The following is a 17,445-nucleotide window of genomic DNA, read 5'->3' on the forward strand; positions in this document are numbered from 1 at the left end:
CTCAAGGTAAATGGTAATGTTATGAAGGACAGATACAGAACACAGTGAAGAAAAAAAGCTTGATCAAGGAACAACATGAATGTGTGTCAACAGATATAGTAGATACATGCCCTGCTGAACACAGGGTGGAAAACTGTAGGTGCTTTCAGTGATATGACAAGTCTCAGGTCCATTTTTTTGCTGAGAACTCAAACCCACCCCCCCTTCTTCACTCCCCTCCTCCCCCCATGTGATCTCTAGATATCTCCAGCTTCGACAAACATCATGTTTCTTCCAGGAGTGTCCAGAGAACATGGTTCAGCAGCAGTTTCTAAAGCAGTCAAATGAAATATGAAGAAGTTTACAAAACAGTTTGTCTGTTGCTAGAGCTGAGGACATGGGTGTTTTGGGGACAACAGTTTGACCTATGGTATACAGAAACATGACCAGCTACCATATTTGTTTTCAGAGTATCCTAATTCACAAAGTTCATCAGGAATTGTGCACCGTGTCCCACAGTTATTGGATTCATCTTGAAGCTTGTCACCAGATGGCATCTCTGAAGCAAACCAGTTGAATTCATTTCTTCCATCCCCATCCCTTTGCAGTGATGCATTGATGCATATCCAACTTGAGTTTGACATTTATTAATAGCTTCAAAGTTGACACCAGAGAATTTGGGGGGGTTGTTGTTACTGAAGTTGTCAGATTTGCTTTCTAAGCAATCCAGAAAGTGCTACATTGCCTGTTCAGCAGTCTGTATTTCACCAAGTTCCCTTAATTTACATGGAGAAACATATTTCCATAGTGTATCAACAGAATTTTTGAAGGCAACGAAATAAGTCTCAGACCAACAAAACTACTCAGGTATAAATCCCATTTTAATTGTCAAGCTAACTTCTAGCTCCTACATTCAGTGCAAGGATCAGAAACTAGATTTGAGTGTAAAAATTTACCATATCCCCAGTTTCTGATAGTTTTGGCAACTCTCAAAGGTAACTTCCAAAATTCAGTCATTTCAGAAGTATTTTACTACCTTGTGGTTCCAGGTGAACATGGGCTCCCTTAACAACAATTAACATCTTTCAAATCCAATTCTTTGGCAATATTTATACATAACATTGTGCATATATAAAGAGCTTATAATAAAATTTTACATTCTAACTGTCTCAACCTTCACAGAAGTATTAAAGTGCTGAATTAACTCTGTGAACAAACTACTTCCCTAAGTAGCCTACTTCCTGAAAAAGCCTACACTTAAGTCAGCAAAACCAGAAACAAGAAGAGAAAAGGTATTTCTATGAAAAATCCTCTGTGGAATCATTGCAATCCCTTACGAGTCATATGTGATCCAAGAGGCACTGAGTTATCTATTTCCCTACCACCCACATATTGAAACATGAGTCAAAATGTTCAACCAGTCTAAGCACAGCTTCTTTTCCTGAGTTGTGCTGATTTTCCAATCTGTTGATTCTTTGGCCCATGATTTTTGTAGAAATAAAACCCCTGCAGGACAATCCTATTGATGCTACAAAGAAAATACAAACACTAAAGTCATACTGATAAAGCAACAACAACAGAGTTCTAATAGTTATTTATCACCCTCATCATGACAGACCCAGCTATCTGGATTTTAAATCAGATCGTTTACCAGCATTTGACACTACTCAAGATTGATGTTTGTTTTCAAAGAGGCTTTAAACAGGGGCATTTTTTGGTTCTTCCAAGACAGGGCCCATCTCAATACTATTTCCTCTAGAAAGACCTGCACATTGCTACTTTCCCCCATGCTCTCTGCTGCAGGGAATTTCACCCAGACCCTGCGCTCTTCCTCAAAAAGAATTACAGCTATGCTCCCTCTGGCATGTCCTCTCCTTCCTGTAGCCATTGGATCCATGGTACGATTTAAACAAGTCCACAGTGTGACTGCTTCTGCTTGCCAAAAGCTCAGGCACCAAGAACACACCACCAGGACACCTGTATTTAATAGTTCACTCAATCTGAAGATGCCACTTTCCATTTAAGGACTTTTGGTTGATCCTTTGACATCCAGCTAAAAGCATATATATATTTAAGCATCATCATGCCTTTGCATTCTCTGTCTTACGGTGAGTATCCAGCTGTTTGCTGTGACTTGTTCTTTCTATTGACTGGAGATCACAGACGTACATTCACCACCTCTACCCCAAATCCTGTCTCCTGACAGTTCACCTTCCATTTCTACACATAGACCCTGGCAACAGCTATTAACAATCTCATCATGGATCTAACTCAAAAGCTAGAAAACACTGACCAAGGTGCTTAGAAATCACATACTGATTTACACCTATCTGTCATGCGACGTACTGGACACAGCACGAGTTACCCCTGCCTCCGCCTCCAAGACTTTTTGGCTGAAACCCAAATGCTTGGCATTACCTGCTTTGGTGTACTTTGGTGGCCACCTTGATGCACAGCCTTCTCAACAGTCCCACGAGAGTTGGCTGGTGCAATATGAAGGTCATGATTTCAAGGTCACACAGTGCTGCTTTGCTTGCTAAGAAAGTTGAGAGATTTCTCCTGTGATTGCTGTGACATATTAACCAGAAGGGCATGTTCTTAGGAACACTGACTGCTCCCCTTCATTAAATGTCAATATAGTGATTAAGAGTTTTCAGCTGAAACTGAAAATTTTATTCTTGATACATGGGTTAAAACTGTAGGTGACTAAACATGATGAAATACCATCTGATACTTAGTGCAAATACCCTAAGTCTTCAGTGGTTTGAATCTGGTTTTAGTTTCAGCATATGAGCATTTTCCCTAAAGCCTTCCTCTCTCATTACAAAGTTGGTCCTCTCCACCATGCAGAAAAACACCTAATCACTAGTGCACATGCTGATAAGACTCTGCACCATTTTCTGGGCAAGCAATTGGCAAGAAAAACTTCTCCATGCTAATCTGCCCTATTTGCATTTCATTTTATATTCCCCTTTCCTCATTCCTGCTCTTTTGAAAGTTCATTATCTTCAGAGCTCCATCTTTTACTTAACACTTTACCTGTGATCTGTAGTGTGCAGCAAAGGAAAAGCACTGAACTAAAAGACAGCTTGTTTCACAGTACTTCAAATAAGAAAACTGACCATAGTACAAGCAAAATTAAACAAACTGAAATATGAGAGACAGCGGAAGTTAGATTCATCCAGAAATATAATATAATGTCTGGGAGCATGGAAAAAACAGGAGATTAGCTACAAAACAAACAATGAAATGACCAACAACTATTGATTAGGCAAGAGGAAACTTTCATTACATGCTGTACATTAAAATTAAATGCAAAATTCACATGTCAGAGCATCAAGACAGAATGATGGTCTCAAAAGCCATGGAAAGAAAGCAAAAACCCTTGAATAAAGCCACATATGAACAAAAACAGTAACTGAGCAGCTTCAAAATGGGGGAAAAAAAAGTGACCATATCTCAAATGAGAAAAAGCAGCACTGAAGCAAAGAACAAGTATGTGGTCAAGACATCATGGGTAACACTGATTGCACAAAACACTTCTGATATTTTGAAAGAATCAGGCCTATTTGTATATCTATGCAAAATATATACACAAATCCATATGTATATATGTACACATAGGCACTACTGTACATATGTATATGCAATCATTAACACAACCGCACTTTGACAAATCTCAGCATCTGACTCTGCGTGCAAGCAAGAACATTGCAGTTGTGCAAAACCACACTTCCATATTTGATTACTGAGCAGTAATGGTAGAAAGATTCAAAGTAATTCCCAAATAGCTTAGACCCAGATGCAGTTTCATCAGCATCACCATGTGAGCCCAACCCTTGAACATTTCCAGCTCCTTTGTAGGAATTAAATACTCATCCAAAGCTGTGGATTTTATCAGTCCAAATTAAATCAGTTTCCAACCCTTCCACTACTCAGTCTGAAGAGACAGCCACACCTCTCCTGACATCAGTGGCTTACCATGAGGCCATCCCACCTGGAATACCAATTTGGGAATACTGGACACATGGGAAACTGAATTCAAAGGCCAAAACAGTATTGTCATTCTGTAAAAGAAGGGTCAGCTGCTGTCCTTATACATCAATAGTGTTTTGGAAAAAAGAGTGATGTGGTGCATAAAAAAGAAATTCCCCCCACCCCTCAAACAAGGGAATACGTGACAACTCTAGGAATGCATGCTCCAACTGTATGAACATGCTGATCTTTGGGGTTTCCAGTTTTGGGTTGTAGAAAGTAACATTTCCATAAAGCTTGCTTGCCTCAAAGCTCTGAAGAGCATCGGCCTCCAAGTCCAAGGCTGTTTTGGTCTGACACTTCAATGCTCAATTGGTCTTTAATATTTGTGCATTACCAATGCCATATTTGAGCAGAAAGAAAGTGGTGAAAGAAAGAACTGCAGATAGATTGTTCTACGCCTCAAAGCCACCCTGTCCTTTCAACTCCGAAAGAGCCATCTTCGTGGTTCTGTGTGCGACGGATCCTATTTAATGCTCTGCATCCATAGCATCTAAGTACTTGGCTTCAATGATCCTAGGGAGCAGGTTATACCTAAGATTGAACCAAAGAGACAGCATTAGTGCCTGGTTATCACTGTGTAACTTTTTTTTGCGCTCTCTCAGACTCTTTGATTAATTTGTTCAAGGCCGTACATACAGATTCACGCAGCCAGAGCAGAGGTGAGGAGGGGGAAGATGAAAAACAACCAATTCTGCAAGCAAATACAGCATTTATGGAAATAGCAGTGCAGAGCTTCTCCTGGAACAAACCTCCCCACATCTATTTAGGAGGAAAGAGATTGTCCTTCTCCCCCCACAGCAGAGAATCGCTTTCCAAGGGCACTCTATTACAAGGTGGTCTTGAAGGAAGTACCAAAAATGTACAGTCTCACTTGACCCACAGCTATGCTCCTGCTTTGTACAGGGCACATAGATAGCTACCTTCCCGTTGTCCCCAACTGGTGCACAGATAGGTTACTTGGACAAGAATTGCCATTTGTAAGCAGCTTCTAATTTCTTCAACGCTCTCCCTGTAATTTCCCCCCACACAAATCTTACCCAGCACAGCCTTGCACTTTCACTATGACACTGCCAATACCAGGCATTCAGAGCTCACAGGAAAAACCCTCCCCCCAAAGTTACAAGGCTGGCTCAAAGGCCATGATATGAAGGTTATTTGCCTTACAGCTTCTCAGTCCTTCGGGTACCCCAGAGTCACTTCTTCCAGTTCTCCCCACAACAAGGACATTTTAATAAGCACCCAGGAGCTCTGCAGCCTTTTGAGAAGTGGAAACGCATCAGCAAGACTTGAGATCACTGCAAAAGGCTAAGCAGGGCTGTGACATTCAGCCCTCCAGCTGCTGGCAAAGCTCCATCCCTACCTGGTGCATCTGGCTTTCATTGGTTTATGAGGACAGCAATTCTCTCTTGTTTTTTGCAAGAACACCCTCATGACATAATGTATTTGGGTGAGAAAGGCAAAGCACTATAACAGTATGCTATAAAATTGTTCTCCTTATTAATTCCCACTGCATATTTATAGTTTGACACTTCGTTTGCATAACAAGGAAGTTCTTCAGCTGTTGAAACAAGACAAAGTACTAGAAAGCCAGTTTAAGACTTGGAAGAGCCTTTTTAATACTGGAAAAGAGATCTCAAACAGCACTTGCTACTGAGCAATGCCAGAATCGCCTCAGATTGATCTGTCATGAAACAATGATTAGAGCACCATAGGAAGAACTTGAAAAGAATGTATTTCCCCCCACTTCTCTGAACATTAAAAATACTCCTTGGAGCAGGGATTAGAGAGAAACCCAAAACTAGTCACCCCAAAGCTCTGAATTAAAGGCAGGAATTGGGGATACCTGTAGAGATCACATTTCCTCCTAACAGGCTGTTCTACTTCAATAATGAGAAGTCTTTGAAATCCAGTATCTTTCATGTTGACATTACACAAGTGGAAAAAGATGGTCCCTCATTTCATCTCTTCTGCTCTGCCTTATCTATTTAAAGCACCAAATCCTTGTGGAAGGGTCATTATTAGCTACAGTGCCTTGTATCGTGGTGCTGCCTTCTCAGCTGAAGCCCAAAGACACTACACAAAAGTAGCAGAAGTCAGAACAAAGGGAAGCTGAAGGCATATTTTTATATTGTGCTAAGTAGCATGCATCATGTCGTCCCTGCAGCAGCAGGGCTGATTATCCAGGCAGTAGAAAAGCTTGCTCAGGAAAGAAGAGCAAGTTGGCAACAAAGAGCTGATAGCATCTTATTTGTTCAAAAAAGACATATTGGCACAACTGAATAATCTAGTTGCTGTCACAGAATCAGGTTCTTTGACACAGCACTCTCCACACTAACTTAGCCTCTTATATTATGTCCAATACTTGAATGTTTGGAAAACACAGCTTTGCTTTATTGGGCTGCTGTTTGGAGATCTGCAATTCCTACAAGAGTCAGTCATCCACCACTGCACACAACCCAAGTGTTTACCAGCCATTTAAGCATCACTTGGGACAAGTGGTTAAGTGAAGGGTGGGTGAGTGACTACCACCATAGGAATCATCACTTTGATGTGTTCCAAGATTTTGTTTATGGCTTGCAAAGCATATTGGTATGGTTTTAAAGATGCTTCTAGTTCTCTGTCCTTGAATTAAAAAAGTCTCAGAACAGCAAAGATACCCAGCTGAATCCTGTTACCCAGAATGCCAACTCTGTTGCTCCTATATCTAAATTCACCCTTTGGATAGCTCTGCACAAAGGGGAGTCAGTCCCACTGCCAGACCACAAGGTCCCCCATCCTAGCGTCAAAAATGTCTTGCAACAGCAGGACAATTCTCCCCACCAGCTCCCCTGGAAATCCTCATGCTTTCTGCTGCTGCCTTGCTCAGAGATTTTTCTACAAGCTTTGGCCAAGAGAGTAACTTCTTGTCTCGCAGAAAAGCAAAAAATAAAGGAATGGCAAGAACAATATAGATACTTGGGACCAAGTTTTGTTGCTAATGGATATTTAGATGATTAAGTCACAGGTCCCCCTCCCCCCCCCCCCCCCCCAGATATTCATCTGTAAAGCCCTAGCCCAATTAGCTCTAACCTGATCCAGTTGGAAGCCATGGTAGTTTTGACATGTGCTTTTGTTTTGGAAAGAGCTAGACCCGCCTTCACCACCCAAGGAAAACTTTACAATAACTGCCTTTGAAGATTATCACATCAATAGCCCTGAACTTTCAGATCAGATGGAAAGACTGGGATTGCAAGTTTGAAGACAACCAGATATCACTGGATGCTATACTGGCCTAAAAATAATCAAGTGAGCTAGAAACAGATCTGCTCTTTCCAAGATCTTATTATGGCTTCTCATTATATCCAAAGGATGGAGAGCATGAATGATTTAACTGGAGAATGATGGGCAGTCATTGTCTAATGAACATTCAGGAACAAGATAATGTAATTTCTCAGTGACTCTCTCCCAACACTGCAAGATATTGCAGGATCCTCCCAGTTTTACAGGGGATATATTTTAAGGCTAAACGTGGCCAATTTGACCTAACTGTGATCATTTGCTATGGTACTCAGCAGTGCAGGAGTTCTGCAAGGTCACTACATCCCAGTACAGCCCCATGTAAGAGGTAGTGATCCCTCCCTTACATTCACATGGCATAAAGTGCCTAGTTCTGCTCTGAGTACAGATCCTAGAAAGCTCGTTTGCAAACCAAGAAGGAACGTGATCAAACACCTAGAGAGGAGGCTCAGACTGCAGCTTCCCAGGAAAAACAAACATCTTGGAAGCACTGCAACAGAAGGCCTATTTGCCTTTCTGCTAGCTGAAAGAGAGCAGTACCTGCCAGCTCACATCCCTTTGCACAGCCCAGCATCGGTGAGACCACAGGCTCTGCCTTATGCTTCCTCAAGCCAGAGAAGCTGATGAAGAGCAGGGAAGTTCAGTGAAGGTCACCATCACCCACTTCCAGAATATGATTACTCAGAGAACTACCAAGTGTCCTTTTGGGACTGCTCAAACTACCTGCAGTCCAGCCATGAAGACAAAAAGTAAGGGACACTGGCAAAATGTAGCCAGACTGCCATAAAGAGCTTCATACCTGATTGGGATCATTCCTATCATGATGAGTGGGAAGATCATCTTCATGTAGGGCAATGGTGACATGCCGAACCCACAGAGGATGAGGAGCTGCAGGACCTGCAAGCCTGTGAAATAGTGGATCTTCCTCTGGGGCACTCTGCGGATGTAATGTGTCGGAGGATAAGCAGTCTAGGAAGAGAAGAATTACATGTTAGAGCAACTCGGACTCATGACTGCAGGATACAGTGCAGGCTTTTGAATACAAGGGTTTTAAGGATGTCGGATTTACACGCACACACTTTGTGCGTCAACATCACAGTCCTTGTTAGGTTCAGCCATTGAACACAGGGTTTAGAGAGTTAAAGCAAGTGCCCTAAACCGCAGCATTGGCAACAACACACAGAAGATGACTGGGCACTAGAAACCTGGGGGAAGAACCACCCACACCACGCAACTAAGATTGCCTTGGGAGTGTCTGGAGTACAAGAAAATCATCTTGATAAACACAGTAATGAGATTCCCCTGAGAAGGATTATCAGGGCTTTGCAGCAACACATGAAGCGCCTGTAGGGGGGTGATGGTAAGCAGATGTGTTGGATGTTGCGACAGCTAGATGGGTTTCAGGTAGAGAAACCAACTCCTTGTTATTTCATAGCCTTTTGACCTCTGCTGATCAGACCCAATACTCACACTCATGGTCTGTTATCCCGCCTGAACCCTTGGAGGGGAACTGCACAGGAAGGAATTCAGGAGATGATAGGAGAGGCTGTACTCAGATTGCTTATACTCATCCAAGCCACTCATTTTTGAGAAAGAGGGGAAAAAATTGACATTAATAGGCTAAATATTGCTCGTGGTTTCTTCTGACAGTTACTGGCTCATGTCTGAGCACAGGCTTTGACTCACTGTCTATACATCAATGAAGAGTATGAGCGACTGTCTGCTGGCACTGATACAGACTCGATGGATTTCAGATTGTGTCATGACTCATTAAAAGGTTTCCAGAAAGGGGAGAGATCCATATCTGAGAATATTTTTTTAATTTCCCAAACTGAAGCTTGGAAAATTCCAAGCATAATTTGTACTAAAACCAGAAGTAATATTCCATGTACACCAGTAACTATTCATTCTTCATTCAAAAATTGACATGACAAATGTAATCTTTCCTCAGATTTCAGTTCTAACCACTGGGATGTAATATTAGAGATCAAGAAAGATTAGCAGAGGTGCAGAGCCAAATGTTGGGCTTAAGCCCTTGACCCCTGTTACATAACAGGTGGTGAGCTGGAGACTCATTATTGCTCCCAGATACCGCCTACACTGCAAATTAATGCCTTCTCTGCACTTGTAATAGGGATGGCTCAAAAGCAGATCTTCCAGATTTGTTTTCATCCCACATCAGAAGGGTTTCAGTAATGCAAGTCATTTTGTTTTGACTTTAAAACTGTCATGTAGAATTTAACACAAGTCAAAAATGAAACTGGAAGACAAAGAAATAACCTGTTCTGAAGCTTTGTTTGGGAAAAAAATAGATCACCATTTGCTGACATTTTTTAATAAGGTGCACATGCTCTGCAGCTGACAGAAATCACAGTGGATTTAAGACTTACAAAAACACTACATTCAGCAGGCAACAGCACTTTTTTAAAGTCATTGTTTGAATGTATTTTTGGTTTGTATTCTATACAGTTTAGGGGATGTCTCCATTGCAGGCAGCTATTCTTGCTCACTCATCTTTGCCTGCTGGAGAAAGGGGCTCCAGAGGTCTTGTGAGCAGACTGAAAAAAGAAGGATTATCTGAGACAGTGCTCTGAACAAGAAAACCCCAAAGCTTTCAAGGCAAGAAAATGCAGAAAACAGCTTATGCAGAATTTGAGTGAAAAAAGAGGCAGTGTGTTTCTATGAACAGTTCAGCTACCTCAGCTACCACTTTTTTTTTTAAACCCAATAACCGTACCATTTCTGGTTGTTAACATTGCATTATTTTCTCACTCATTTGTCTGCTTTAACACGACATATGTTATATTTCTTTCTATGTTTCTGAGCATTTTCTTGCTCATATCTCAGGGGCAGCCAAGCTAAACTAGAGACATCAAGTTTCGCTTCCTCTCTGCACAGAAAGGGGAAAGAGATACGCAAGGTGCAGGTAGCAGGTGGAAATCAGCCTCCCAGGAACGTGACTTCAGGGGTAAGCCTGTTCCCAGCACCACCAGCTCCCAGCATTAGCTCCTTGTTGGACTGAGGGTCATAGGGCACCCCAACCCATGTACCTGTTCTTTCAGCAGGAGAGCCACCCTCTCAAAGAGCTGGTTCCCATCGATGGAAGTCAGCGCGATGTATAAGAAGAGGCCGTAGAGGACTGGTTTCGGGATCCACTGAAGAGGGAAAGGGAGGAGCAGGAACGAGAGGCCAACCAAGAAGTTGGCCACTAGGCTCGTCAGTCGGGTCTCCTTCACACTCACAATCCTGGAGGCAAGAGGATAGGAACAAGGTGAGGCTAATAATCAAGTACTGTGCTTATAGCTCTGAGGCTATCCAGGACACATGCCACCCATAAAGGACAGCTCATGTCTACTGCACTGAGATCAGCATTTCTGGCCCTGTGCTGACACTGAGAAGGCAGAGCTCTCTTGGACCCAGGCCAGACACTTAATCCACAACTCAAACAGCAGCTGGAAAAATGCCTGTGGCAGAGCACAACTACCCCCTCCCTGCCCCCATCTTGGGCCCAAAGTGTGGCAGAGCACAACCACCCCCACCCCCTTATCTTGGGCCCCAGCTGACCACAAATAACTGACAGCGCCCAGAGCTGACCAGGAGGAACTAGGCAATACTGGTTGCAAATGGCAAGGCCAGAAACAGGCAGGAGATCATCAAAAAGGGGTATTTTCCCCAACACGGCATGAGGTCTGCAAAAAAAGGTACACCTCCACACCAAACATTGTATGACCATGAGTCAAACCCCGTGTCCATAAATAACGCTGCAGCCTAGAGCCCCTTGAGCTCTCCCGCACAGCGGCAGGCTGCACGGCGGTGAATCTCCCCTTGAACTGGGACGCCTCTCAAGGTTACTCTCCTGGAGTTGAGGACCTCTGACAAGAAACCATTGGAGCGGTAAGAAACCGAGACCTGGGCAATGACAAATGTGCAGTAAGGTTCGCTTGCTATGACTACACTGCGTAGCCATCTTCAACTATTCTGTTTGCAAACAATAATATCCCCCTGCAACAATGCCAAACTCCCCTTCTCTTCTCCTATTTTCTCCAAAACTGCACAGATCCTATCCTGAACTATACTACCCTCAAACTGATTCAGTTTAGCACACTGGGGAGGAGGGGAAAAAAAGAACCCACAGACACAAAAATCCGCTTTCTGAGCATTAATCCTTTCCTTGATTTACCCAATGCATATACAATTGGCTTTTATCCAAAAGAAAGCTCATTGACTTCCATGGAAGTCAAAGAACTCCTTGTTTAAAAAAAAAAAGTCTGCACTCTTGACAAAGAGTCAGCATTTTTGATGTGTGTGAGGATCTCCCTGTTTATATGGGGGGAATGCCAAGACCACTATGCAGGGAGTTAGAAATTTAATTCTGCTGTGGATTATAGCAATTGTGCTGCAAATTGCCTATTACCATGCAAAACATGTAATTAATGCAATTTTTCCAGAGTTGACAGACCACAGATTGATATTATTATTATTATTTTTTTAAACCCTGGAGGGGAAAAAGAGACTGTCAGAAAATCATGCAGCAACTTTCAGAGTCTACTCTGGGGGTGGGGATGATTGTTGTTTTCCATTTTTTAATTTCAACTAAACTTGTGAGCATCTCATTCTAGTTTGAGAAAACTACCAGAAACAGGAGGAAGAAAGAAAAGCCTTATCTCTCAAGGCTACCACAAATACAAAAAAGGGGGTTTCTTGTACATAACTCTGAGAAAATAAATCCACCAATTCAGTGGATAATCTCTAGTGAGCAAATCCCCCTATATCAGTAGAAACATGCTTGTTCACGGGCTGCTTTAGTAACATCTAGTGGTTTCATCCCCTGGATATGAAACCTCATATTCCAAATTAACTTCTACGCAAGATACCCAGATTAACACAGGAGCCAGTCTTAAGATCCAACAGAACATATTTTCTTTTATGTACGCAGTGCTGGGACTTCATAATCCCTTCTGTCCTAAAGACGACTGCCAGCCGCTTGCGTTAAATTCTTTCAATATTAAGTTTTTCAGAGTCCTGCTTATAGCAAGGTCAGGTTGAACTTCAGATCTATCATAGTTGTACATTAAAGAATGTAATGAAGTTGTGGGGAAACAGATGAAGGAGTCTTCCACACCTCCTCTATTTAGAGAGAAAGGGTAACAGCCTAAAGGCTTTCTTTCAGGATTTGGATAACGCGGCAGAACTAACACTAGCAGTCACAAGACCTAAGCAATAGCAGTCAAACATTGCAAACGGAGTGCAAAGTCCTGAGGACAACATTTAAATTCCTTGGTGAGTAATGGAGAAAATTATACACATTATCCAGTGTTACCAAGAGAAGAGGCATAGAAGAGACACTGGGGGTATTAACCTCTAAATAACCCCCACCCCCTCCACCCCCCAGGTAGATTTAAATAGCAGAAACCACAGCCTTTCTGCTTCCAAACAGGCTTTGTCCTGATCTGATGTCCAGAGGTTCCTGCCAATGCCTGGAGAACCCGGGGGAGAGCCGAGCAGTTCTTTCCATTGTGTTATCTGCAGATTATTCTTGCCAGCTCTGGAAGCATTAGGACTTCAGTTAGATGGATAGAATTTGGCATCATTTTCACAGCCTCCAGGCCTGGATCAGTGCAGAACAGAAGTCTCAGAGATGACAGAGCCAAGCAAGCTTAAAGTGCAAATGCTGGGCTAACTCAGACTAATCCGATAGCCTAATAAGGAAGAGTCCAGCCACTTCAGAGCTAGCAGAACCACCAGGCTTTTGCTTTTTAGAGCCTCTCAAATGACACAGTAAACAGAAGGGAACGGTTGCACTGATTAATTTAGCGCTGCCCAGGTACAGCAAGAATTCCCCTAGCTTTATCATTGTGCAAACTACAGAGGAAGCATTTGAGGCAGAAATCAAAGCCGTTTCTGGGGAAGCTCATGACCTGCAAGCATCAGTCTGAGCATTCACAAGTCCACTAGGTTCCTCGCAAATGAAGTGATGCAAACCAAAGAACTCAGGATCAAAATTAGGCATGAAATCACCAGATGCGAGTCTGCAGGGATGGGACAGCTCAGAGTAGCAGCCCTTTGGTAATGGATTTTGAAGTTCATGAATTCTTTTACCTGTCATCTCTTGGGGCAGAGGAAACACAGTCCAGGAGAATTTTTGATCACATACAAGTATTACAACTACTGCTTCCATGCCTGCTAATGCTACTTATTAAAGTGGCCTGAATCTCACCAGAACTTCAATACAATTGCTCATAACTGACTTTTTTTTTGAGGTGAAGTTCCCAGGCTAGCCTCCATTCTCAGACTGGTCTTTTAATTTGCCCCTTCTCTTAAGATATTTTAGCAAGCTTACTGTTAGAAGAGGGAGTGATAGGGTCTGCCACTGTTCTTATTTCCAGGGTAAGGACATAAAGGGCAGTCATGTTAAGTCAACAGAAGAAACCCAAAAATTTAAATGTGTTCAAGACCTGGTTTGGCCCTTGAGGAAACAGCTCCAGAAAGCTTGTGCTGCAATGGAATGAAGTAATTACAGGAGATTAAAGAGCCTAATCTAGGTTCATTTTCCCCCAGAATCCTTTAAATACGGATAGCATGGGATTAGCCATTCCCGACTTCCTACATATGCCTAATAACAGCCTATTTAGGGATTCCAAGGTCAGCCCACATCATACTCAAATGGTTACTCTGCAGGGGGAGGGGGAAGAAAATTTTGCTTTGTGACAGATCTTTATTCTTGTTTATGTCATTATGCTCACTGAGTGCTTTGATTTCTGAGTGCAGGAAAGGAGCCTTCCAAGGGAGCCAGTGCTGAGAGAACTCAGCTTGATTTTCTAATTGAGCTTCAGTACATTTCTCTTTCAGCAAAGCTGGCTAAGAAAAAAAAAAAAAAATGACAACATTGCACAGAGCCTCCTGTTTATAGTTCAGAGAACAAGTAGCTTGCATTTCAAAGGGAGCTCAAATAATGAAGGAATACTGACTCCCTTCTTTACTCCCCCCAACATCCAGTTCAGAGCACTCATCTATGTACCTGCTTGCCTCCAGCAAAGCAAGAGCAGTGCCGTAAGGTAACACACTTAGCGTGGTTAGACAGGGCATCCCTCCGTCCTTTTAAGCATAATCACCGGAGGCAAATCTACATTAACAAGGGCCAAAAAGACCTCCTGCGCTTTTTTGGGGCAGTTGGAGGAAGGAACAGAGGACAAGAGCAGAAGGCAGACCTTCATAAAGGCAGGAAACTGTACTTTGTCAGTGAGGAGTAATCAGAGTGCAGAATAAAGACTGTGGGTGGCAAGATGGGGCGGGGGGAAGAGCCACCAGGTACAAAAAAACCCACAACACCAACAACAGAAGATATTGCAGGGAGGCTTGGCACATGGGTATCAAAGGGTAAATTCTCTATCTCAAAGAGAAAAGGCATCTCAGAGCAAATTGCAGATACCAGGAGCAATGGCAATTCAAACCCTACAGAGCTGCTTGAAGCAACTCAAATTATAAAGGGTTTTTTGAGGTGGGGTTTAGCATTTCTTGAAGGCAGATATAATTATGGAAAAACCTCTCTAATACCAACAAATACTAATGGGAACGTCAGCGCAAGGGGCTGATCTCCCAGGAAAAGGCTGCAAAAGCACTGCAAGGAACAGCAGAGCTCAGCTGTTCCTGGATGTGATGGGTGAAGCCTGTCACTGACAACAAGCAGTCATGCCGAGCTGGACTGTGTCAGCAGGCAGAGAACAGTATAAAGGCAAGACTGAAATTAAAAGGCAGACCAGCTCTATTCCCCCAAAGTAAATGACCACTTAGTCTCATTTTCGATAAGTGACAACTCTGAAAACGGAAACAAAGTCAGGATAATTAAAACTAATGGAATGCAAGTGGAAATTACCACTTCTGAGGTAAAAGCACTGAAGTGTAATGTGCTGAGATCAAACAGACCAGACAATCTCTATTCTGGAGGAGTTTTCATGAGAAATGAGACCTTTTTATTAAAAAAAATAGGTCTCTGATAAAAGTGTTGGACAACTCTGAGAACAGCAAAAGCCTGCTCTTAAAGAGAAAGGCAGGACCTGAGCATGGTTTTGGACATTTTTGTTTAAAAACAGGAAAAAATTATTTAATAAGCCTTTTGTCTTTCTGAAATGTGGTGAAAGATGCTACGGATGCGTTGAAATAAAGCTGCATTTTTCCTACCCTTTGTAATAACCACCAGACAGGTTTCAGGCAATGAATCAGATGGGATGTTTTCTGGCAAGAGAATCTGGAAAGATCTGGTGAGAACATCTGGTGAGAACCTAGCTAAAGCATCTCCTCAGCCTTTCACAGGGAGAAACCTAGCAAAAGTCCCTTAACCAACACTCTTCCAGAAGGCAAGTTGCACCAGAGAGGGCTGACTGACCCCAGGGTGCCTCCATCCACTGACAAGAGCAAAAACTTGTATTCTCCTAAAACAGGTGCCTTGGTTAAGTGGGATGAAGCTGGGTCACAGGCTAAGCTATGCTAGCTGAGATGGCTTTGTTGAGTGCATCTTCCCCTCCTCCTTCATGCTGTAGGTCTTTGCAAGGAGACAGGCTTCTTGACCACATATCCCGCTGTACCCAAAGGATTAGGAAGCCACAAATCAAGCCCAAGACAGAGCTAGACAGCTTTGTGGTTATAGGACATTTTCTCCACTCCAGCTATGGCTGTATTGGCGGGCTCAGCTCAACGGCTGCAGGCTGGGTTAGCAGAGGCTGTTCCTACAACATGAAATTTATGCCTGTCTCATCCACGCATCAGGAAAAAGCAACTTAACGCCACGTCCGTCTTTACCCTGCTGTCTTCTCCGTGGACACGTCAGCTCTTACTTACGTTTCATAGATGTGTCCATTTTCTACCCTCTCCTCCACGTAGGCCAGAGCACGGACATGCATTGGAGAATGAGGGAAGGCAGCATGGATCCACGGCAGGCCGAATATGGACAGCCCCGTGTTGATCAGCGCAACAAGGAGGAGGTCCCAGTGATAGGCTGTTCCCTTCACCAACCTGAAAGAGAGTTTGTTAACAGAAGTTTTTAGCACTTCTAACAGTAACAGGGCCACTCTTGCTGAAGTTGAGCTTGAACGCTAAATGTTGAAGTGCATTCCACATGCAGCATGATTTCATGCATCTCCTGCTTTATAGACTACACTATGTGAAAGTGACAGGTAGTGAAGCTTGATAGCTGCTCTGGGAGAAGACTATCTCCTCAAAAGAGCAATCCTGAGCAGAAAGGCAACCCACTAAAACAGCCCATGAAAATTTCATCAGCATTTTGCCACTACAATTATTGCAGCATCCACTCAAAATACTACAGGTATATCTGCTGGCAGGGTCCACACAGGCAGTAGCTAGAAATCTGGGCATAGGTTGCAAAACTACAGACACTGAAGTTTCTCAGACTTCTTGCTTTTGATCCTGATCTCCATCCTTCCCCACAAGCAGTTCCAGAAGCAGCTGAACACATGCTTGGTACACCAGAGTAATCCACCAGAATTATGCATTACTGCATGGTAAGAAAATAGGATATGAATTCATTAAGCTTCATCTTCTCTTTGGTAGTCAACCAAGGAGACATGCTCCTAACTTTGGTGAACACAGGATAGCTTCCCACTTTGTTAGGGGAGATGGAAGTTAGCAGCCTTCACCAAGGACTTGGCCATTTCTCATTCACTGTGTAAGGAGTGTTAAAGAGTGGCTGCTAACACTTCAGTGCATCTAGTTTAACCTTGCCATTTGTGCAAAGCCTGTACCCTTCATGAACATGCCGAGCTGGTAACAACTGCTCAGATGCTTTGAGCAAAGTTTAGAAAAGCCCTGGTGAAGGATTTAACTCTGACTTTGATAACCAAGCTAAAGTTCTACAGTCCTGTTCCTGCCCCTGGACAACAGGGCACAGAAAGCAATTGAGCTCACCCTGATGCAACAGCCACAAGGGATCAGCTGGATTGATCTTTAGGCACAGTCAACTAGAAAAGGAGCTCAGGCAGCATTTAGGTGGGTTAATCCCACTCAAGCAGGCTCAGCTCAGTACCTATGCAGTACCTGTGAGCCATCCGAGATGACATAGGACACGAGGCACATGGGGCTAGAAAATATGACCTGGGACATAAAGGAGATCTTATGGAATAACCAGGGTATCTCAAATGG

The 17,445-nt window shown here is 43.0% G+C and overlaps 1 protein-coding gene across 1 annotated transcript in view; it reads right to left on the reverse strand.

Annotated features, from left to right (window-relative positions):
* Positions 1-3,150: 3,150 nt before the first annotated feature.
* Positions 3,151-17,445, reverse strand: part of SLC4A11 (solute carrier family 4 member 11) — a 95,586-nt gene continuing 81,291 nt past the window's right edge. Inside the window, exons 18-21 of the mRNA XM_067297217.1 lie at positions 16,129-16,302; positions 10,344-10,539; positions 8,093-8,262; positions 3,151-4,548 (exon numbers count right to left, since the gene is read on the reverse strand). Coding sequence (XP_067153318.1) covers positions 4,485-4,548; positions 8,093-8,262; positions 10,344-10,539; positions 16,129-16,302 — 604 coding nt within the window. The 3' untranslated portion in view covers positions 3,151-4,484. The remainder of the gene's footprint in view (positions 4,549-8,092; positions 8,263-10,343; positions 10,540-16,128; positions 16,303-17,445) is intronic.

Source organism: Apteryx mantelli, chromosome 5 (genome assembly GCF_036417845.1).
Source record: "Apteryx mantelli isolate bAptMan1 chromosome 5, bAptMan1.hap1, whole genome shotgun sequence".
Lineage (NCBI taxonomy): Eukaryota > Metazoa > Chordata > Aves > Apterygiformes > Apterygidae > Apteryx > Apteryx mantelli.